The 23,405-nt window shown below is 44.9% G+C and overlaps 1 protein-coding gene across 1 annotated transcript in view; it reads right to left on the reverse strand.

Moving 5' to 3' along the window:
- Positions 1 to 2,495: 2,495 nt before the first annotated feature.
- The window catches only part of ISY1 (ISY1 splicing factor homolog), a 28,697-nt gene continuing 7,787 nt past the window's right edge, over positions 2,496 to 23,405 (reverse strand). Inside the window, exons 5-11 of the mRNA XM_032334247.1 lie at positions 23,116 to 23,158; positions 20,489 to 20,601; positions 14,233 to 14,350; positions 9,033 to 9,155; positions 8,126 to 8,247; positions 3,399 to 3,485; positions 2,496 to 3,008 (exon numbers count right to left, since the gene is read on the reverse strand). Of these exons, the coding sequence (XP_032190138.1) occupies positions 2,901 to 3,008; positions 3,399 to 3,485; positions 8,126 to 8,247; positions 9,033 to 9,155; positions 14,233 to 14,350; positions 20,489 to 20,601; positions 23,116 to 23,158 (714 nt within the window). The 3' untranslated portion in view covers positions 2,496 to 2,900. The remainder of the gene's footprint in view (positions 3,009 to 3,398; positions 3,486 to 8,125; positions 8,248 to 9,032; positions 9,156 to 14,232; positions 14,351 to 20,488; positions 20,602 to 23,115; positions 23,159 to 23,405) is intronic.

The raw sequence follows: 23,405 nt of genomic DNA on the forward strand, positions 1-23,405 counted from the left end.
GCTGCCTGCCCCACTAGGGAAGGCCTGATGTACCCAGATGGGTTCCCGCTGTCACCGCTTCACAGTTTCTGTGAGCAGGGGCTGAGACACCCCCACTACATCCTTTCTTAGGGCTTTGGGAGGAGGCAGTGGGATGCTGATGTCTCTTCTTCAGTTCAGTTGTTAGAGGATGGGGGGGCTGCTGTCTGTGTGGCCACACAACTGGAACCTTTGCTCCCCTGTGACCGGCCTGTCCCTCTGATCACTGCCCAAGGTATCCAGGGTCAGAGTAGAACATGTTCATCTCTTCCTTGTTTATAAATTGCTCAAGAGCCCGAACACAAGTGTCACAGGGGTCAGAGTACAGGGCGGGTGGAGATACATGGGGAGGAAGCCCAGCCTAAGGCCTGGATGGTGCTAGTCTGATGAATCTTAAAGCAAACCAAGAGGAAGACTGATGTTTTACTTGTAGGAAAACCAGTGGGGTGAGCAAAGGGGAGGGAAGTCTATGGAAATATGGAGAGTCGCCTTTTTGGAAACTTCAGGCAAAGCCAAAGCTAATATAAACCATGAAACAGATTTTGTCAACAAACTCAAGGCTCCCAGGACTGGCTCTTTTGTCTCTGAGCAATGAACTGGGCCGAGGAACCACATCCCCACCAGTAATGACACCTGCCCAGCAGATTCCTCTGCTGTTGCAGGTCCAGAATGGGAGCCCTGCAGAGATCTTCCCTCTGGGGCCTCTCACAGGGCAAGTAGCCAGGGCCTCTGGGACAGGAAGAAGCCTGGGGTCAGGGCCATCTCTGCCAAGGACACCTATAGGACATGGTGCTAGGTGCTTTCCCACCCAGCCTCGGTTTCCTCAGATATGGGACACTCATTCCTGTCTGCCTACGTCCCAGCAAGCCACTGAAAAACCCTAGCTGGGACAGGTTCTGTACACTGCGGGGCTGGAGCAGGGGCTCCTGTGTCTGGCTCTGCCCCAGGGGTTAGAAGCCTGGTAACTCCACTGACTAAGGGATGGAGGCCTGGAGCCTGGACCTTCCAGAGGGGTCACACTCCAGGCATTTCCAGTCACCTTTTCCAGGCAGAAGAAATGCCTACAGTTTGGATTTCCTGCTGTCCTTGAATGCTGGGCAGCCCCCAAGCCTACATGTGCCCTTTGGAAGAAAAACCCCCAAGGGAGTGGTCTGAGCCAGGCCACTACACACCCCAAAGAGACTATGATGAGGGCCCTCGCTTGCCTCTGCCTGCACCGTAGCACTGCCGGACCCTGGGACAAAGTCCTGGGCTTTAAAACAGGGAAACTAAGACCAGGGGCCTAGGTCCCAGAGCTGAGCCTGGCCCTGCCCCTCCCTCCCCTGGGGGTTCCCAAAGCTGCAACCCCACCTCCCCCTGCTCCCTACACACATTCACCCAGGGGCTCAGCTGAGGGGGGACAAGCCAGCCCTTCCCTGAGGGAAGCCAGGAGGCAAGGTGTCCCCACCCCAGACACACACCCCCCCTCACCCTCTGTTGCCTTTCCCATGCAGCCACATCCCCCCGCCCCCAGCCTCTGCCTGCCCTGCCTCCTGCCTCCTGTCTCCACATCCAGCTCCACACACCCTCCTAAGGCAGGTCACACATTGCCTGGTTCAAACTCTTGCTAGGATCTGCACAGCTCCCTCAAGGGACCTATCTGGGTTGGGACCTATCTGGGTTGGCCATGGCCTGGCTAGCCTCTCCCCTGACACTCACCACCCTCAGCCACATGGGGATTTGGCATTCCCTGACCCCGCTGCTCCCCTGACAGGCAGACCCCCCCCCGACCTGCCCAAAGAGCCCAACTCCCCCCTGTGTCACAGGTTTCCCCAAGCAGGGCCTCCTGTTGATACACAGTCCAAGTTGGGGCCCGGACCCAAAGGACAGCCCCCCAGTCCTGACGCTGACTCCCAGACTCTCCCAGGATCCCTACAGAGTACGTGGAGCACCCCCCACCCCGACACACACACAGCCCTGGAGACTGCTGTGTCCCATCTCTACTGGAAAGAACAGACCCAGCCCAGAGGGCAGCCTTGGCTCTGACTGTAGCTTTCTGGGCATCTGTGGTGTGCTCTGACCCAGGCCACCTTGGGGACCTCCCCAGCCTCTGCCCTGAGAGGGAGCCCGGAATGTGTCCCACCCCTCCCACACCCGGGCCTTGTACTTCGGGTCTCTGGTCCCAGCAGGGACTCTGCACCAGGCATCCCACTGCACCTCAGTGCGCTTCCAGGAACAAGCTGCAGACATGGAAGTTTCCCTTTCATATAAAAATCTTTAATAAAAATAGCTCTCTTCTGAACGAGTCGTAAGACAGAAGTAACGAACTGAAACTCCTGCCACCTGGGCAGAAGGGAAGGAGGCAGGCTGAGTGGGCCACAGACAACTGGGGGAAGAACCTGACCCAAAAGGAACAGCCCTGGCTGGCGACTGACATGTGACTATGGGCCCAGGGTTGACACATTTTGTCATTTTTCAAGAGGAGGTAGCAATACGTCTTTTTAGGAAAAACTGCATCTTTTTAATGGCAGTCATAAATTGACCTCCCTCCCCAGCGATGACAGTAGAAAGCTAAGTAAAACACAGGCCGTCTGTGAGCAGCCTGTTTTACACACTCCGGATAAAAATAAGTGGGTTCCTACAATAGCAAAACATTTGTACAAAAGTGACAGCTGAACGGGTTCAGCACGCAGACAGCCTGCCAGGGAGGCCCAGGCAGCCCCTCCCTTCAGATCAGGAGAGGGGGGGTTAGGAAAAAGAGGGGAAGTAGCAGGAAGACTCGAAGCACTAGCCAGCCTGTCTGCGATCCCAGGACAGCAGAGTGTGGTGGGCTCACCAAGGGCCACCGGGTGATGATGGTCTTCTGTCAGATTTTCAGACCCTGAGCAGGTCTCAGCTCAGCCCTAGTAGCCCAGAAGTCTCTTGGCCTCTTCGCTCTGGGCCTGCAGGGTCTCACTAGCATACTTCTGGAGGAGTTCCATCTTCTTCCTCCGTACCAGGGCCTCCTCGATCTGTGGATGGCAAGAAGAAAGGGCTCATCTTTTACTCCTCCGAGAGGCCCTCCATACCTTGCTGGAACCTGGCCAGGAGGGAGTGCCCGGGACAGAGGCCACTGAGGAGCCAAAACCCAGAGGCATCTACCCAAGCCCCACTCTTCCCAACCGGAAGTGTGGGAACACTGTGTGTCAGTATCCCCTAAAGCAGACGAAAGCCTGCCTCCTCGGAAGTCCACACCCTGTTGTGAGCAGAGCAACCAGTGTGGTCGGAGTCAGAGCTGCCCTAATGGACAGGAAGGCCGAGGCAAACCCGCTCCCCCACTCCGTGCAGTCTCCTTTAGAGGTGAGACCCCTGGCGCTGGAGAAGCCCCACCGGCAAGGGCAGCTCCCCCCTCTCTGTCCTACCTCTTGCTGGGATGGCACTGGGACGTGGGCGATGAACTTCTGCTGCCCATCTTCACCTCCTTTCTCCTGGCTGCCTTCCTCATCAGACTACAAACAGAACCCCCAAACAGTCAGTGAGCAGGAGCCTATTAAACACAGGCCAGTATCACTACAAAACTGGACATCTGTGCAGCTGCTTACAAGGAAGAAACAAAAGGAAAGAGGAAGCTGAAGGCTCAGAAAGACATGAAGAAGCACCACTGACTATATATTTGTTTATTTTAATTTTTTTTTAATTTTATTTATTTATTTGAGAGAGAGAGAGAGATCACAAGGAGGCAGAGAGGCAGGTAGAGAGAGATGGGGAAGCAGGCTCCCCACTGAGCAGAGAGCCTAATGCGGGGCTCAATCCCAGGACCCTGAGATCATGACCTGAGCCGAAAGCAGAGGTTTAATCCACAGAGCCACCCAGGCACCCTATTTTTACTTTTTTTTTTTTTTTTAAGATTTTATTTATTTATTTGAGAGAGAGACAGTGAGAGAGAGCATGAGCGAGGAGAAGGTCAGAGGGAGAAGCAGACTCCCCATAGAGCTGAGAGCCCGATGTTTTAAAGATTTTATTTATTTGACAGAGAAAGAGACACAGCAAGAGAGGGAACACAAGCAGGGGGAGTGAGGGAGGGGGGAGCAGGCTCCTCACTGAGCAGGGAGCCTGATGCGGGCGGGGCTCCATCCCAGGACCCTGGGATCATGACCTGAGCCGAAGGCAGACGCTTAACCCACTGAGCCACCCAGGCGCCCCCACCATTAACTATTTAAAGAGCAATGAGGGGCGCCTGGGTGGCTCAGTGGGTTAAAGCACCTGCCTTCAGCTCAGGTCATGATCCCAGGGTCCTGTGATCGAGCCCCGCATCAGGCTCTCTGCTCAGCAGGGAGCCTGCTTCCTCCTCTCTCTCGGCCTGCCTCTCTGCCTACTTGTGATTTCTGTCTGTTAAATAAATAAATAAAATCTTTTTTAAAAAATTAAAAAAAAAATAAAGAGCAATGAAGCTATGTGTAAATGATGCCACCTTTTGTTTGAGGAAAGAAAACAGGAACAGAAACTAGCGAGAGCTATGAGAACCAGGCGCATCTCTGCACTAAGAGACCTACAGAATTTTTGTTGATCTTTATGTATTTTTTTTGGCTTTTGAACCTCATACATGTTCTCTATTTTGTTTAATGAAGATCACATAGAGAAAAAAAAGGCCAACTCAGAGGCTGCACTTAAGTCAAGAGAGATTACTAATCACCTAAGGAAATACTGTGGCTTGGGAGACCTGAGCAGCAAGGACCCCTGGGAGGCCCTGGGTGGCCCGCACTGGCCTCTTGGCACACCCGCTGCCCAGGGAAGCTGGCTGGAGACCCTTCAGTGGAACGTCTTGGATGCTGCTGGCAGGAGGGCAAACGTGCCTAGCACCCCAGGAAATGGTTCAGCCGCATCTTCTGAAGCCTAGCATGTGCCTCCCTTACAACCTTATAATTCCGCTCCTCCATGTACACGCAACATAAACGGCTCCCTGTGAACGAGGAAGACCACAGCAGCCTCATTTGGTACTAAATGAGGTACTAAACAGATTCCCGTGACCATGAGACACTAAAGAGTATGCATGATTCCACCAACAAATGTCAAGTTCAGAAATAGGTAAGAGCTTAAGGGTTATCCGAGGTCAGGAGAGTAACACCCAGTGGGGCGGAAGCAAGCTTCTAGGGTGCCGGTCATGGTCATGTTGTTTCATGACCGGGTATTTGCTCCATGGGGTTGTTTGCCTTGTGAAAATGCACTGACCGGGCACCTGGGTGGCTCAGTGGATTAAGCCACTGTCTTTGGCTCAGGTCGTGATCTCAGGGTCCTGGGATCAAGTTCCGCATCGGGCTCTCTGCTCAGCAGGGAGCCTGCTTCCTCCTCTCTCTCTCTGCCTGCCTCCCTGCCTACTTGTGATCTCTCTCTGTCAAATAAATAAATAAAATCTTTAAAAAAAAATAAAATAAAATGCACTGACCTGCCCACTTACCACTCACATACTTCTCTCTATATGGAATCTACCCAGCAATAAAAGGGAATGAACTCTTGAACCCAACAATTCCGATGGATCTCAAGGGCACTGTGCTGAGTGTCGGAATCATCCTCAAAGGTGACATAAGGTATGATTTCATTTATGAAACATTCTCAAAATGACAGAATTATAGAGAAAGAGAACAGATTGGAGTTTGCCAGAGGTAAGGGATGGAGGAAGGAGGGAGGTGTGACTCTAAGGGAGCAGTGCAGAGAGGGAACAGCTCTGTATCTTAACTGAAATGGTGGTTACAGGGGCACTTGGATGGCGCAGTCAGTTAAGTGACCAACTCCTGGTTTTGGCTCAGGTCCTGATCTCAGGTTTGTGAGCTCGAGCCCCACACTGGGCTCCGTGCTGAGCAGAGCATCTGTTTAAGACTCTCTCTCCCTTTCCCTCTGCCCTCCCCACCGCACAGGCTCTAATAAAGAAATCTTCAAAAAAAAAAGAGAGAGAGAGAGAAAGAAATGGTGGTTACACAAATCCACACGTGATAGAAGACACCAAACTCTATGTACTCATTACCCCAACTCTGTCCTGCAGCGTGGATATTGTACTATAACTCTGGAAGATGTAACCATTGGGGAAAACTGGGTGAAGGATACACAGGACCCTCTGTGCTACCATTCCTGTAAATTATTTAAAACAAACAACAACAACAACAAAAAAAAAAAACACTTGGGGCACCTGGATGGTTCAGTGAGTGAAGTGGCCGCCTTTGGCTGGGGTCATAATCTCAGGGTCCTGGGATTGAGTCCCACAACAGCCTCCCTGCTCAGTGGAAAGTCTGCTTCTCCCTCTCCCTCTGCCTCATGCTCGTTCTCTCCTCTCTCTCAAATAAATAAATAAAATCTTAAAACAAAAAACAAAAAACCCACAATAACCTTTGGAGGCCTGCCACTGCTCTCCGGATAAAGGCAAAGCCTCCTCCCTATAGAGCTGGGGCGCTCACTTGTTCTGCCTTGCCCCTCTCTCCCACCTCCTTTCCTCTCCCCACCAGCAGCCCACACTGTGCTTCAGCCACATGGGCCTGTCCTCTGTCCCCCAACTCCCACAGTGTCTCTCAGTACATGCTGTTCCCTTCTGCCTGGAACACTCTTCCCTCACCGCCTCTCACTTGGTTAACTTCTCCTGATCTTCCAGGCCTCAGCTAAATGGGCTGCTCCCCAGGAAAGGTTTCAAGGGCTCTCCGCACCCTGTGCCACTGTCTCAGAGCTGCTGTGACAGCCACTGTTTTCCACTGATTCTACCCACTGGACTGTCTCCTCACTGACTTTAAGCTATAAGCAGAGCTCCGTTACTGCTGTGGCCCCAGCATGGGCCCGGCTCACAGTAGCCACTAATTAAGGCAACAGCTGCTAAAAGAACAGATGAATGTTTGCAGCTAAAGAAGACCTTCCTAGGTACGGGCGCCTGGGTGGCTCAGATGGTTAAGCATCTGACCCTCGATCTCCACTCAGGTTTTCATCGCAGGGTCTTGAGTTCAAGCCCTGTGCTGGGTTCCACTTAGGGGAAAAAAAAAAGGAAAAAGGAAGGGAGGCAGGAAGAAAAGAAAAAACAAGACAAAAGAAAATACAAGACCAGACGAGACCTTCCTAGGGCATGCTGCCAGCCTACTTCAGTGGATATGCCGCTGAAGCAAGCACATATGCCAGCTTATTTCAAATGCTTCACTCTTCCCACTGCTCATCAGCCAAACCTGCCCAGAAGCCTCAGGTCAGCTATATCATGTGTGATGCCAACAAGTCGCTAACCTTCTCTTAGCCTGCTTCTTTGCCACCGGTATCACAGCAAGCTCCTCATACAGGCCCTGACCTACCGCCCACACAGCGGTAACGCCCCTCCCCTTCTCAGTCCAGCAAATCCACTTCATTCTCTCTGGATGTGTCATGGAGTGAGGCCTGCATGGCAGGCCCCTCAGGAGAGCCTGGAACTAGAAGGCTCTGGCTTCGAGGCAAGACCACAGCTCCACCCTTGGGGTGACCTTCTGCCTCAAAGCCTTGTCTGCTCTGGGTGGGTTTCTATCTCTACCCTAGAGGGATGGGGGGGTGTTAAGATTGCAGCAGAGCTCCTGGACCGGCATCTAAAGAGAAATGACAAGACCTACTGCTGACACCTTGAGCTCAGACTTCCAGCTTCTAGAACACTGAGTAAACCCATTTCTGGTGTTTAAGCATCCCCATCTGTGGTACTTTATAAAGTAAAAGCAACTAATGCAACAGATCTATAATTGCGCTTGAAAACACAGTAACAATAAATAAGTGAACAGATAAATAAGAAGGAAAAATGGGGATGGGGCTGTAACTCATATGGCTTCCCAAGTGTTTAGAAGTTGGGTAGCAGTATATTCAGGGGGACCTACCTCTAAGAAGCAGGAAAGTAATTCTGGGTGTAAAGCACAGATTACAGAGTGTTCTCACACTCTCACAGCCATTCCCTTCTGGAACCCTCCCTGGGATGCGCGAGGTAATCCTCATACCCATCTTCCAGGTAAGGAAGAGGAGTTCCCAGCCAGAGAGCTGGGCTTTGACCCTGATCTCTCCCCAGTGAGCTGAGGCTTCCTACCGCCCCACCAATTCCCCCAAGGTCCAGTCTTGCCGGTGGCTTGGAGCAGAAGGCAGTGAGGACCAGTCCCCCCACCCCCGCCCACAGTACCTCCTCCTCAGTGACAGCATATATGTTGATCTCTTCCTCCTCTTCCTCCTCCTCCTCCTTTTCTCCTCTCGCCAGCCGGGCCTCTCGCTCTGCTTTCCACTTTTCCACCAACCCGGCCCTGACTGCAGAAATAGGAGAGTCAGGCCTCTGAATTAGCTTTACCCACCATGCAGGGCAAGGCCCCATGTCCCCTCTCAAGAGGAGCTCCCTCCACTCTGCCCTGGCGGGCAGGAGCAGGATGTGAGAGAGTCTGGTCACACCACAGCTCTGGCCGGAAGTCACAATAAGGCAGCTGTTTAGGGGACATTCCAAGATCCTCCCAAGTTCAGCAACCTGAGTGGCTTCAGGTTGACAAGGGAGACACAACTGTACATGCTGCTGGAAACAGGCTCAGATTCCTGACCAAAGCCCTAGCTCCACACTCCACTGGGAGATCAGCACTAATGATTCCTCACAGGGCTGTCATGAAGCTTCAGAACAGAGTCCAGAAAATGGTTAGCACAAGACATGGCGTGGAGGAAGTGCTCAAGGTCAGCCATCTTGCTCTGCACTGTTAATGTATTAGCTGTGTTTCAAGCAGACTGAAAAGCCACTTCGATGGGCACCAGTTCCTGAGTTCAAGAAAGGCCAACGTGGGAAGGAATCCAGATGATGAATTACGGGTGGGTGGGGAACAAGTCCGATGTCGCCCTTGGGCTTCCCCCATCTGCTGCTTCTGGCCCCACACAGCCCTGGATGGCATCGTAGTTAATGGAGGGTTCAGTCATGAGCAGACCACGGCTTCTGAAGACCATCAGCAATACATAAACTCGCTTCTGGCATATGGCACTATTTACAAACCCATTTTCTAAGGACAGAACGGAAACGAGATGCCATCTATAATGAAATGAGTTGCTCATAGACCTACATTTCTTCTCATAGTCCTGTTCCAAAGGCACGATGACACCATCATCTTCATCAAGGTAACCGTAGTATTCAAAATCAATTGCTTTCATGAGCTCCGCACGTGTCTTTCTTGGAGGAGGAAGAGCTAAAAGAAACAGCACCGACTTAACTAAATCACCACAATCACACTCGAGCCTGCATCCCATACAATGTTTCTCACCCAAGGGAGTACGCTCAAGAAAACACCATGATGGGCGCCTGGGTGGCTCATGGGGTTGGGCCCTCTACCTTCAGCTCAGGGCATGGTCTCAGGGTCCTGGGATCGAGCCCTGCATCAGACTCTCTGCCTAGCAGGGAGACTGCTTCCTCTCTCTCTGCCTGCCCCTCTGCCTACTTGAGATCTCTCTCTGTCAGATAAATAAATAAAATAAAAAAAAGAAAAGAAAGAAAACTCCACAACATAAGCACCTCCTATACTAGCCATAGAACTACATTAAGTGGTACAACCCACCCTTTTCTCAATCAGTTTTGAAACCTTTAACCCAATTAGCCTATTTAGAAGGAATTTATCCTAACTCAAAAAACAAAAACAAAGGCAGGCAAAGCTCTATGGACGGAGATGTGCATTGTTTACAGAGTTGTGAAAACCTGGAATAACTATGGCTGTGAACGACAGGATGTGTGGGGAATGGGGTTCCCTATGGCCCCCCATAGCTGTTTCACAAGGTGTTTTGATGATACAGGAAATGTCATGAGGTTTAATAAAAATGCGATGAAAAATCACAAGTATATAGATAAGACAAAAGAAACTATAAATAAACCAAAAAGATAAATGAGAAAGTCTTGAAGAAAATATTTTCAGACTAAGGGTTAGTACTCAGAATATTTATGTAATTCTTAGAAATCGAAAGGGAGGGGGGCCCTGCCTAGCTCAGTCGATGGAGTGTTCAACTCTCTATCTCTGGGTCATAAGTTCCAGCCCCATGCTGGGTGCAGAGATTACTTAAAAATAAAAAAATCTTAGGGGCACCTAAGTGGCTCAGTCGCTTACATGTCTGCCTTCGGCTCAGGTCATGATCTCAGGATCCTGGGATCCAGCCCCACATCGGGCCCCTCCCCCACACTTGTGTTCACTCTCTCTCTCTCTCTCTCTCTCAAATAAAGTATTTTAAAAATTTTTTCAGACAAACCATAGAAGACTCAATCTCAAAAAACAGATTGAGGGTTGCTGGGGGGGTGGGGACGAGATAGGGTGGTAGGGATATGGATATTGGGGAGGGTATGTGCTATGATGAGTACTGTGAAATGTGTAAACCTGGCAAGTCACAGACCTGTACGCCTGGGGATAAAAACACACTATATGTTTATTTAAAAATTTAAAAATAAAAATTAAAAAAATATTTTTTTCAAAAATTAAAAAAATAAAAAATATATTTAAAAAATCAAAAGGGGTGGCACCTAAGTGGTTCAGTAGGTTAAAGCTTCTGCCTTTGGCTCAGGTCATGATCCCAGGGTCCTGGGATCAAGCCCTGCATCAGGCTCTCTCTCTGCTCGGCAGGGAGCCTGCTTCCCTTTCTCTCTCTCTCTCTCTGCCTGCCTCTCTGCCTACTTGTGATCTCTGTCGGTCAAATAAATAAATAAAAATCTTTAAAAAAAAAAATCAAAAGGGAAATGATAACCCAACAGGTGAAAGAGTAAAAACTGATCATTTCAGAAGAAAAATATTGCATGTATAAAAATTTCAATTAGGGGTGCCTGGGTGGCTCAGTGGGTTAAAGCCTCTGCCTTCGGCTCAGGTCATGATCCCAGGGTCCTGGGATCGAGCCCCATATCAGGCTCTCTGCTCAGCAGGGAGCCTGCTTCCTCCTCTCTCTCTGCCTGCTTCTCTGCCTACCTGTGATCTCTGTCTGTCAAATAAATAAATAAAATCTTAAAAAAAAAAAAATTCAATTAGTGGGGCGCCTGGGTGGCTCAATGGGTTAAGGCCTCTGCTTTCAGCTCAGGTCATGATCCCAGGGTCCTGGGATCGAGCCCCACATCGGGCTCTCTGCTCAGCGGGGAGCCTGCTTCCTCCTCTCTCCTCTCTCTCTGCCTATTTATGATCTCTGTCAAATAAATAAAATCTTTTAAAAATTTTTTCAATTAGTAACTGAATTCAATTATTAATTTCATTAGTAAATCAAGGAAATAAAAAGTAAAAATAATACATTTTTAACCTTCAGATCTGCAAAAATTTTACAATTATGGGAAACTAGAAATAGCTAAAGGTCTTCCAGTGAATGAATAGTTACATAATGTATGGCTAATTCATATCCTCTATGCTTTAATCCTTCACATCCATTCACAGAGTTCTAAGCAGAACAATGGGAGGATATCAACACAGAACATGGCACAACAGGTATGGGAGTGCCACTGGGTCTTGGCAGTCCTCCACCCATCACCTTGCAAGTCTGTCCAACCCTGCACCACTCTTGGTCCCTGTCCTGTGACAATTCTGACTGCACCCAGGACAGGGTACAGGGCTAAAACCTGGCTGGCTCAGCACATCGCAGCCCTCCCCATCACAGGGGCTGGTTCAAGGATGGACCTAGGATCCAATCCAAGCCAACCAGAGCAATTCTAGGAGTTTTGCTTTAACCACTTCGGGGCGGCGAAAAATCTCTTACAGAGAGAGGACAAAGCATAAACTGATGATGGACCACTTGCCACCACAAGCAGAGAGCTAGAGAGAGAAACAAGCTCACAGACTGGAAGTCAAAACTAAACATGGAAGAAATGTGACCCGGTATCAGCCTTTCCTGAAGACAAACCACCTGTGGGCTTTTCAGTTATGTGAGTCAATAAATTCACTTTTCTGCCTAAACAGAACTGGGGTTGAGTCATCTGTCACTTATAATGATGAAATTTAGCTGATGAAATAAGCATGTAAGTGCATTTTAAAAAAAGCCAGGAAGGGAATGTACCAAATCAGATAATTATGATTACCAGTTATCCAGGGGCACAGGGATGGGGGAGACCCAGGGGACAGTGCTATTTGAATTATACTCATTAAGACTGACTTAAGCACTTCCAGGGTACCTGGGTGGCTCTGTTGGTTAACTGTCTGCCTTCAGCTCAGATCATGATTTCAGGGTCCTGGGGTGGAGCACCCCGCTGCTTATCCCTCTGCCTGCTGTTCCTCCTGCTTGTGCTCTCTCTGTCTCTAATAAATAAACAATCTTTAAAAAAAAAAAAAAAAAGACCAAAGCACTTGCCTTTCTAAAAAAATATCTACAACTGACTTTTTTAGAAAAATGCAAATTTAAAAAAGTAATTATGTACAGTATAACCTCAGTATAGGAGCCCGCTCCACATACGTATTTTCATTCACATGAATTTTCTCTTCTTAAATTATTAGCTTTGATTCTTTGACCAATATGTTGGATTGTCATTTCCCTTTAAAAACTGAAGAAAATATGCCCCAACATGTCAACCACAGTCATTTATAAGATGTGAAAATATGGACAGGTTTTTTCTGATTTTCTGTATTTTGCAACTTCTCTTTAATAAAATTATATTAATTTCATAATGAACAGCATGATACTTAAACTCTGAATTATTTTTTTTAAGATTTTATTTTTAAATAATCTCTACACCCAACACGGGGCTCAAACTCACAAGAGTCCCACACTCTACCTACTGAGCCAGCCAAGCACCCCCTATATTGTTATTATTATTATTTTTTAAGATTATTTTTTAGAGAGGGGAGGGGCAGAGGAAGAGGGAGAGAGAGAATCCCAAGCAGACTCCCCACTAAGCACAGAGCCTGATGTAGGGCTCAACCTCATGACCTTGAGATCATGACCTGGGCCAAAATCAAGAGTCAGGTGTTTAGCCAACTGAGCCACCCAGGTGCACTGCCCCGAGTTGTTTTTAAGTGTTGTTAATAAAACAGGCAAAATAGTTTGGGCATAATTAATTTAAAAAGAAGGGCTTAAAATAGGTAGAACTGTATTTGTATTTGTTTGCATTTTTTTTAAGATTTTATTTATTTATTTGGCAGAGACAGATGCAGCAAAAGTGGGAACACAAGCAGGGGGAGTGGTAAAGGGAGAAGCAGGCTTCCTGCTTAGCGACCCAGGTGTCCCTAGGTAGAATTATATTTTTAAACAAACAGAAAAGCTGACTGGAAGGAAATGGGGCAGAATCTTAACAGCGGTGAGGATACTAGTGTCTTCTCTGCTATTCATATTTCTGGTATAAAGAGTTCAAACTACTTTCTTAAAAGGCAAAATTAAAATCCACAAACACTCCAGGCTAGTGGTTTCCAAGTGCATTTTGGAAGGCCAAGGTTTGACTGACAAGGTTTGGCCTCTCCAAGGCCATGGAGAGAGAAGGCAGGTCAGGTGAAGGGGACCAGCAGCGGGAGTCCACACAAAGCCTTTCCACTTTTTTTTTTTTTTTAAGTTTATTTATTTATATGACAGAGAGAGAGATCACAAATAGGCAGAGAAGCAGGCACAGAGAGAGGAAGGGAAGCAGGCTCCCTGCTAGGCAGAGAGCCCTATGCGGGGCTCAATCCCAGGACCCCAGGATTATGACCCGAGCCGAAGGCAGAGGCTTAACCCACTGAGCCACCCAGACACCCCAGCATTTCCACTTTTCTCCATTTATACCTCCTGGGGTTTGGCCCAAGGTTGTACGTGTTCTTCAGGTAGGGCTTTTCAACTAATAAGTAACTGAAACAGGAAGCTGTTTCAGTGAACATCAGAGTCTGTCCTGATAATCTAAGGAAACCTCAAACAGGGAAACATTTAGGCTGAGAGACTGGCACGTGCCAAGGGTGAGAATTTGGTGCCAGTCAATTCTGGATCCACCTCCCAGGCCCATCTGTGCGCCCTGGGCCTACAACTTCAACTACTAGTACTTACAGTTTCTCGTTTGAAATCTGGGGACAATAAGGGGCACCTGGGTGGCTCAGTGGGTTAAAGCCTCTGCCTTTGGCTCAGGTCATGATCCCAGAGTCCTGGGATCAAGCCCTGCATCAGGCTCTCTGCAGAGAGCCTGCTTCCCTTCCTCTCAAATCTGGGGACAATAATTCTGACATCACTGCAGAGCACCTGAGGAACAATACAGGAAGAGCACCTAGCCTACAGGTGTGTTATGATGATCACTAGCAATCAGAGGCTAAAACCTACATTACATCATCACAAACTACATCACAAACATTAGCAGTTACTTACGCTCTTTTTCAAAAAGCTCTCTGACACCAGGCAAATCTTTAGCTGCTCCAAAGTACTTGTAACCTCGATTTCCTGGGACTTCTTTCCCTTCATGATCCAGCATTTTAGGGCCAACTTTCTTATTGGGAAGGAAAAAGAGAAAATGGATCTGATCTTTTAGTTCACATATTTTCAAATATACTTGAATGTGGGAAAACACTGATGTACAGAGAAAAATATTTAGGTCCATTTTTTTCATAAATTAAAATCAGCCTAAATTAAAATAAAATAAAATCAGACTAAATACCTAACAGCACAAGGACGATTTATGTAAATTTCAGCATACTCAAGGATGGAAAATATTCTATGCCTTAAAAATGATGATTCTTGGGGCGCCTGGGTGGCTCAGTGGGTTAAGCCTCTGCCTTCGGCTCAGGTCATGATTTCAGTGTCCTGGGATCAAGCCCCACATCGGGCTCTCTGCTTGGCGGGGAGCCTGCTTCCTCCTCTCTCTCTGCCTGCCTCTCTGCCTACTTGTGATCTCTGTCAAATAAATAAAATCTTTAAAAAAAAAAATGATGATTCTTATGAAACTTTCGTATCACCTTAGGATAACACTTATGACCCAAGTGACAAAAGCTTAAAGAAACAATTGCAAACAACTTCAATGACAAGGCAGTAAAAGACAAATGAGATACATCCTGAAGAGAGAAATCTATCCATCAAAGATGATCATATCAACAGCTACATGTAGTATGTGACCCTGGACTAGGTCCTGTCTTAGACGGGCAAATTCTAAAAAGGAGATTACTGGGAGAATCAGTGAAACAGCCAAGAAGGATGGATAAAATGATTGTATCAAAGGTAAATGTCTTGGGGCGACTGGGTGGCTCAGTCAGTTAAGTGTCCACCTTCAGCTCATGTCATGGGACCCCAGAGTCCTGGGATCAAGCCCCACATCAGTCTCCCTGCTTGGCAGGAAGCCTGCTTCTCCCTCTCCTGTTCCCCTTGCTTGTGCTCTCTTTGTCAAAAAAAAAATCTTAAAAAAAAAAGTTAAATGTCTTACACTTGATAAGTCCACCATGGTTATGTAAGGAGAACGTTCTTACTCTTAGAAAATACACAGAGAGGGGCGCCTGAGTGGCTCAGTCAGTTAAGCATCTGCCTTCGGCTCAGGTCATGATCCCAGAGTCCTGGGATCGAGCCCTGTGTCCGGTTCCCTGCTCAGTGGGGAGCCTGCTTCTCCCTCTCTGTCTGCAGCTCCTCCTGCTCGTGTGCTAACACACACACTCTCTCTCTAATAATTAAATAAAATCCTAAAAAAAGAAAATACAGACAGAGTGAGGAAAAAAGAAAATATACACAGAGATATTAAGTATTAAGGGATAGGAAGCATGATGCATTTAAGCTTCAAATGGTTCAGAAAAAATAAATCTGAAGGGACACACAGAAAATGACAAAGTAAATCTGGCAAGTAAATCTGTATGAATGGTATGTAAGAATTCTCTGTACTAATTTTCCAACTTTCTCAAAAATGCTTTTTAAAATAGTGATACAGGGACGCCTGGGTGGCTCAGTTGGTTAAGCAGCTGCCTTCGGCTCAGGTCATGATCCCAGCGTCCTGGGATCGAGTCCCACATCGGGCTCCTTGCTCAGCAGGGAGCCTGCTTCTCCCTCGGCCTCTGCCTGCCATTCTGTCTGCCTGTGCTCGCTCTCTCCCCCCCCCTCTCTGATAAATAAATAAATAAATCTTTAAAAAATTAAAATAAAATAAAATAGTGATACAAATGACTATTTTTTTTTTAGATTTTATTTTTATTTATTTATTTTAAAGATTTTATTTATTTATTTGACAGAGAGAAATCACAAGTAGATGGAGAGGCAGGCAGAGAGAGAGAGAGGGAAGCAGGCTCCCTGCTGAGCAGAGAGCCTGATGCGGGACTCGATCCCAGGACCCTGAGATCATGACCTGAGCCGAAGGCAGCGGCTTAACCCACTGAGCCACCCAAGCGCCCCTACAAATGACTACTGACATGAAAATATGCTGCTGATACACTTTGTTAAGTGATACTTTGTTAAGTGAATAAAGCACATGGTTAGAATAAGAAATAATCTCTGTAAAAATGAACATATATATTCATAGGATAAAAGTTAGATAAGTAGAAAATGTCCGTAGCAGCTCTGTGGGCTAGAAAAAATATACATACTCTATATCATGCAGAGAACATAACAAAGTTTTAAATATTTTATAATTTTTATATTTTCTCTCTTGCTCTTTTTTTTTTGTTTTTTGTTTGTTTGTTTTTGCACAGAACTATGTAGTATCTACATAACCAATGCTACCATTTTGGAAAGAAGCACCAATGCTACAACCAAAGTTGCACAGACAGTAAGTGCAATCTCAGTCAATGGCATTCACAGAAAAACAACAGAAGGAACTATTCAAGTTGCATCCAGGTAATGACATTCCGACTGAATGCTCTGCTACTTTATACTTTTCTGACCTTAATGATAATGTACTACTTTTTCTTTTCTTTTTTATTGTGGTAAAATATAGGTAACAAAATGTACCATCTTAACCACTGTTAGTGGACAGTCCAGTGACATTAATACGTTTGTAACTATCATATAACCCTCACAACCATTCATCTCCAGAACTCCTCTCATCTTGTGAAACTAAGACTATAAATGTATTACTTTTACACATAGAAAATGGAAATAGAATTGGTAAGCATTAAAAAACTCTAGAAAGAGGGGCACCTGGCTGGCTGAATCGGTACAGCATGCAACTCTTGACCTCTGGGTTGTAAAGTTCAACCCCCATGTTGGGTGTAGAGATTACTTAAAGATAAAATCTTAAAAAAAAACTCTAAAAAGAAATACATTAAAACACGGATGTTGAATGGCGGCAAAAATTATAAAATACCTAGGAATCGACTTACCCAAGGAAGTCAAAGACTTATACTCTGAAACTATAAAACACTGATAAAAGAAATTGAAGATTTGGGGCACCTGGGTGGCTCAGTGGGTTAAGCATCTGCCTTCATCTCAGGTGATCGTAGGGTCCTAGGATCGAGCGCTGCATCGGGCTCTCTGCTCAGTGGGAAGCCTGCTTCCCCCTCTCTCTCTGCCTGCCTCTCTGCCTACTGGTGATCTCTCTCTTTGTCAAATAAATAAAATCTTGTAAAAAAAAAAAAAAGAAATTGAAGGAGACAAATGAAAAAACATTTCACACTCATGTACAAGAAGAATTAATATTGTTAAAATGTCCACATTACCCAACACAATCTACAGATTTAATGCAATCCCTATCAAAATATCAGCAATGTTTTTCAAAACACTAGAACAAATAATTACAAAACTTATTTAGATCCACAAAAACCCTAAATAGCCAAAGTAATCTTAAGAAAAACGAAGCTGAATTCCACATTTCAAGATATACTACAAAACTATAATAAATCAAAACAGTAGGGCTGTGACAAAAAACAGATGCATAAATCAATAGAACACAACAGAGAGCCCAGAAATAAACCTAGGATTGGACGGTCAGTTAATGCATGACAAAGGAAGCAAGAATATCCAACGGAAAAAAGACAGTCTCTTCAACAAACGGTGTTTGGAAAACTGGACAGTCACATGCAGAAGAATGAAACTGGACTGCTTTCTTACACCATACATAAAAATAAACTCAAAATGGGTTAAGGACCTAAAAGTGAGACCTGAAACCATAAAGTCCCAGAAGAGAGCACAGACAGTAATATCTCTGACATCAGCCATACCAACATTTTTCTAGATAGGGCTCCTGAAGCAAAGGAAATAAAAGCAAAAACAAACTACTGGGACTACATCAAAATAAAAGCTTCTGCACAGCAAAGGAAACAGTCAACAAAACTAAAAGACAATACACTGATGGGAGAAGATATCTGCAAATGATATATCCAATAAGAGGTTAATATCCAAATAAAAAAAGAGGTTAATATCCAAAATATTAGAAATTAACAACACCCAAAAACAATAATCCAATTAAAATATGGGCAGAGGACAGGAACATTCTCCAAAGACATAAAGATGGCCAACAGACACACTGAAAAGATGCTCAACATCACACATATCAGGGAAATATAAGTCAAAACCACAGTGTGTGATATCACCTCACACCTGTCAGAATGGCTAATATAAAAAATACAAGAAACAACAACTGTTGGCAAAGATGTGGAGAAAAAGGAACCCTCTTGCACGCTGGTGGGAATTCACACTATGGTATAGCCACTGTGGAAAACAGTACAGAGGTTCCTAAAAAAATTAAAAATAGAATTACCATATGTTTCAGTCATGGCACTACTGGATATTTACTCAAAGAAACAAAAACACTGATTTGAAAAGATATATGCACTCTTATATTTATTGTAGCACTATTCATAGTGGCCAAGATATGGAAGCAACCCAAGGGTTCACTGACTGTTAAAGTGATAAGGAAGACATGGGATACACAAACACACACACACACACACACACATATATATAAATAGAAATATATATATACACAATGGACTATTACTCAGCCATAAAAATGAAAGAAATGTTCCCATGTGTAACAACATAGATGGATCTGTAGGGTATCATGGTAAGTAAAATAAGTCAATTAGAGGGAAAAAAAATGCCACGACTTTCCCCATATGTGGAATTTAAGAAACAAATGAACAAACTAAAAAAAGAAACAAACAAAAACCAGACTCTTAAATACTGAGAACACACTGAGGGTCACTAGAGTGGAGCTGGGAGCGAGAATGGGTACAACAGGTGAGGGGGATTAAGAGTATAGTTACCATGATGAGCACTGAGTAATGTACAGAACTGTGGTGTCACTGTATAATGCACCTGAAACTAATTATACTGGAATTTCTTAATCAATTTTTTCAAGAAATCTAGTCAATAATATAATAACTATGTAGTGAGAGATGGTTAACAATGCTCATTGCATAATGTATATACAAGAGTTGCTGAATCACTATGTGGTACACCTGAAATGTCATATTATGTGTCAACTATATTTCAGTAAAAAATAACACTGAAAATTTTAAGAAAATTAATGTTGACTTTGGGTGGTGGCAGTTAAGAGTATCTTACATAGTAATTTTTTACTGCTTCTGAGGTCACTTTTCCGGGAGGGTTAGCAAACCTCTGCATTACTTTAAAGCTGTCCAACAGAACACACAAGATCACCATCACCGAACGGCTCAAGAGTTAAGTGAGACAGTTCCTCACACGGTGCCAAGAACAAAACCAGGGCTCAAGAAACATGAATGCCTCTTCTTCATTTGCACACCAGGTACTTAAGTGAGAATTAGGTGTTAAAGTTTCATAAAAGTAAGAATACCAGCAGGTTAGAAAAACTTCACCTACTTCCTGTGTAACACATTACAACTCGTGGAACAGGTCAAATGACCTGAGGTAGACCTCTTTACAAATGAATCAATGGGGTGGGCTCTGGGCTAGTATTTTTTAAAGTTGAGACCCATGAGTGGGTCATGAAATCAATTAAGGGGGTCACAATCATCAATTTTTTTAAGTCAAAATATAACAGAACAGAAAAATCTCAACATGCATCAACACGAATTTTTTCGGGACATTTTTGTGTGTATTGGGTTTTGACAGAGTCTGTATTATATGTGTGTTTTATAATGGGTCATGGTCCTAAAAACTTGACAGCCAGTCTAGACTACTGTATTTATGAATGTCCAAAGAAAGGAAAGAATGGAGGGCCCTCAAAGCCCCCTCCAGGAAAGAACCCAACAATGGCTGCCCCGACTCCCAAGAGGCTCAGAGATGATGTAAAGGGACCATGGTCATTTTTGGATTTTAAGACTTTTATTCTTTTAAGTTATCTCTACACCCAACATGGGGCTCAAACTCACAACCCCAAGATCAAGAGTCACATGCTCCCCTGACTGAGCCAGCCAGGTGCCCCAAGACTAGGGTCATTTTAAACAAAAGGCCCAGAGAGATTAAGTGGCTTACTCAAGAACATCTGGGCACTAAACTCAGGTGCCTTGTCTGCTCTGAGGGCTGTGCTATAGGGTCTTTTAGGATTATCCTACCCATGCTTCCTGTCCACATCCAACGGGCACTTTCCAAGCCTTCTTTCATTCCTTCCTTCCTCAAGTGCCTCCTCTGTGGCAGACATGGGCCAGGGGCTGCAGGGGATTCAAAGCTACCCAGCTGCCCAAAAAGCTCGCTGGCTTACCCCCAAGATCCTCTGAGACCACTGCTTACTTACTCCATAATCAGGACCTCCCAGCTCCTTTATCCGGACTTCCCAGTGTCCCTTCTCTCTTAGCAGTTTGTTAATTTCATCATTCAGGTCACGAATTCGGAATTCGCCTAAACCGGCTAGAAAACAAAAAACATTAATATCGTTTCTTCAAAATAGCACTCAATGTTATACTCTTAAAAATGAACGTCAACACTTATAAAGGTATCCGGTACAAAAATACTCATTTAAGTTTATAAGAAAAACCATCAACACCCAAATAAAGGAAAAAACAAGGATTAGTAACAGAGTTCTCACGAGCACAGGGGGAAAAAAAATCCTTGAAAAACAACTTCCTCCTCGTAACTGAAGCAATCCTGCAGTTCTGTTTATCCACCTATTAGAATGTCTCAGTGGGGGTGCCTGGGTTGGCTCAGTGGGTTAAAGCCTCTGTCTTCAGCTCAGGTCATGATCCCAGGGTCCTGGGATCAAGCCCCACGGGCTCTCTGCTCGGCAGGGAGCCTGCTTCCCCCTCTCTTTCTGCCTATCTCTCTGCCTACTTGTGATCTCTGTCTCTCAAATAAAAAAATAAAATCTTTTTTTAAAAAAATGTAGAAAAGAATCTGGTAACCTATTCACAAAGAAAAAAAAAATCCTACTGGGATTTCGTCAATGTTATATGCTGAGGCCTCCCATCCATGAATGTTGTGTATCTCTTCATGTGCTGGGGTCATCTCTGATTTCCTTTATCAGTGCTTTGTAATTTTAAGCATACAGATTACAGGGGTGCCTGGGTAGCTCAGTCAGTTAAGCGTCTGCCTTCGGCTTGGGTCATGATCCCAGGGTCTTGGGTTTGAGCCCCAAGTGGGGCTCCCAGATCAGCGGAGAGCCTGCTTCTCCCTCTCCTCCCAACTTGAGCTCTCTCTCACCATCTCTCTCTCTCTCTCTCAAGAAAATAAATAAAATTAAAAAAAAAAAAAAGGCATATAGATTGCACATGTTTTGTTAGATTTATACCCAAGTATTTATTGTGTTTTGGAGGTTCTGTAAATAGCACTTTTTAAAAATGTTCTAGTACCAATTTTTCAGTGCTATGTTATAAAAATAGAATTGATTTTTGTGTATTGACCTTCTATCTGTGACCTTGCTAAACTCACTTATTCATTTTAGAAATCTTTCTATAGCTTTGTTGGGATCTTTTACAGGGAAAATTACATGATCTGAGAACAGAGAATTATAGTTCTTCTCTTCCAGTCTGTGTGCCTTTTATTTCCTTTTCTTGCTTTACTGCACTGACCAGGAACTCCAGTATGACCTAGAATATAAGTGGTGAGAATAGGTATCCACCTCATTCCTGCCCCTAGGAGGAAAGCATGCAATCTTTCACTAATTATGGTATTAGTGATAGGTCTTTTGGTAGGGTTAAAAAAATTTTTTTCCTCTTATTCCCAGTCAGTGGAGTTTTCATCACGAGTAACGGTTAAATTTTGCCAAATATTTTTTCAGTATCTACTGAGGAGGGCATGTGGTTTCTCAACTTTAGAATGGTGATTAAGTGAATTACATTAATTTTTGAATGCTGAATCAGCAATGCATCCCCAGGATAAATCCCACTTGGTTGTGATTTATTACCCTTTTTATAAATTGCTGGATTTGGTTTGCTAATATTCTGTTGAAGATTTTTATGTCTACATGCATGTGGAGTATTGGTTGGCAGTTTTTTTCTATCCACATAATGTCGTTTTTTTAATTTTAGTATCATGATAATGCTAATACTAAAATTTATAAAATGAATGAGGAAGTATTCCTTCTCCTTCCCCTTCAATTTTCTGGAAGAAACTATGTTGAATTGGTATTATTTCTTCCTTAAAGTTTTGGTAGAACTGACCAGGGCCTGGATATTTCTTTGCTGGAAGGCTTTAACGATGAATTCAGTTTCATTAACAGATACAGGGGTGCCTGGCTGACTTATTCAGTAGAGGATGCAACTCTTCATCTTGGGGTCATGAGCTCAAGCCTCACACTGGGCACAGAGTTTACTTAGAAAGAAAAAGAAATTTTTTTTTTTATTATTTTTTAATAGGTATAGGGCTACTCAGCTTTCAATTTCCTTTTGAGCTGTGTTTCTAAACAGTGGCACTACTGAGATTTTGGGTCAAAAATTCTTTGTAGGAGGCACTGGAGGATACTTAGCAGCATCCCTGGCTTTATCCACTAAATACCAGTAGCAACCCAAGTTGTAAAAATAGAAATTTCTCCAGATCCTGACAAATGTCTCCTGGAGTGTTTTATAAATGTCAAATTGCTTAACACTATTGTTCAGTTCTTCTATGTCCTTACTGATTTTCTATCTACTTGTTCTATTGAGAGAAGTGCTGAAACCCCCACATCTAATTGTGGATTTGCGAATCAACACTTTAAAAGGCAGGTTAGGGGTGCCTGGGTGGCTCAGTGGGTTAAGCCTCTGCCTTCAGCTTGGGTCATGATCTCAGGGTCCTGGGATTGAGCCCCGCTTTGGGCTCTCTGCTCAGCAGGAAGCCTGCTTCCCCCTCTCTCTCTGCCCGCCTCTCTGCCTACTTGTGATCTCTCTCTCTGTGTCAAATAAATAAATAAAATCTTTAAAAAAAAAAAAAAAAAAAGGCAGGTTACCTTACCATTCTGAATTTGAGCCACTTTTTTTGAGATTTCTCCAATGATCTGTGAAAAAAAAAAAAAAAGGTAATTCTCATGACTTTTGAACATGTCTGAAAGCACAGAACAAATGTAATCCAAAATCAGTAATTAAAAATACTTAAGGGGCACCTGCGTGGCTCAGTGGGTTAAAGCCTCTGCCTTCGGCTCAGGTCATGATCCCAGGGTCCTGGGATCAAGCCCTACATCAGGCTCTCTGCTCAGCAGGGAGCCTGCTTCCCTTCCTCTCTCTCTGCCTACCTGTGATCTCTAT

The sequence above is a fragment of the Mustela erminea genome, chromosome 1, assembly GCF_009829155.1.
Source record: "Mustela erminea isolate mMusErm1 chromosome 1, mMusErm1.Pri, whole genome shotgun sequence".
Classification (NCBI taxonomy): domain Eukaryota; kingdom Metazoa; phylum Chordata; class Mammalia; order Carnivora; family Mustelidae; genus Mustela; species Mustela erminea.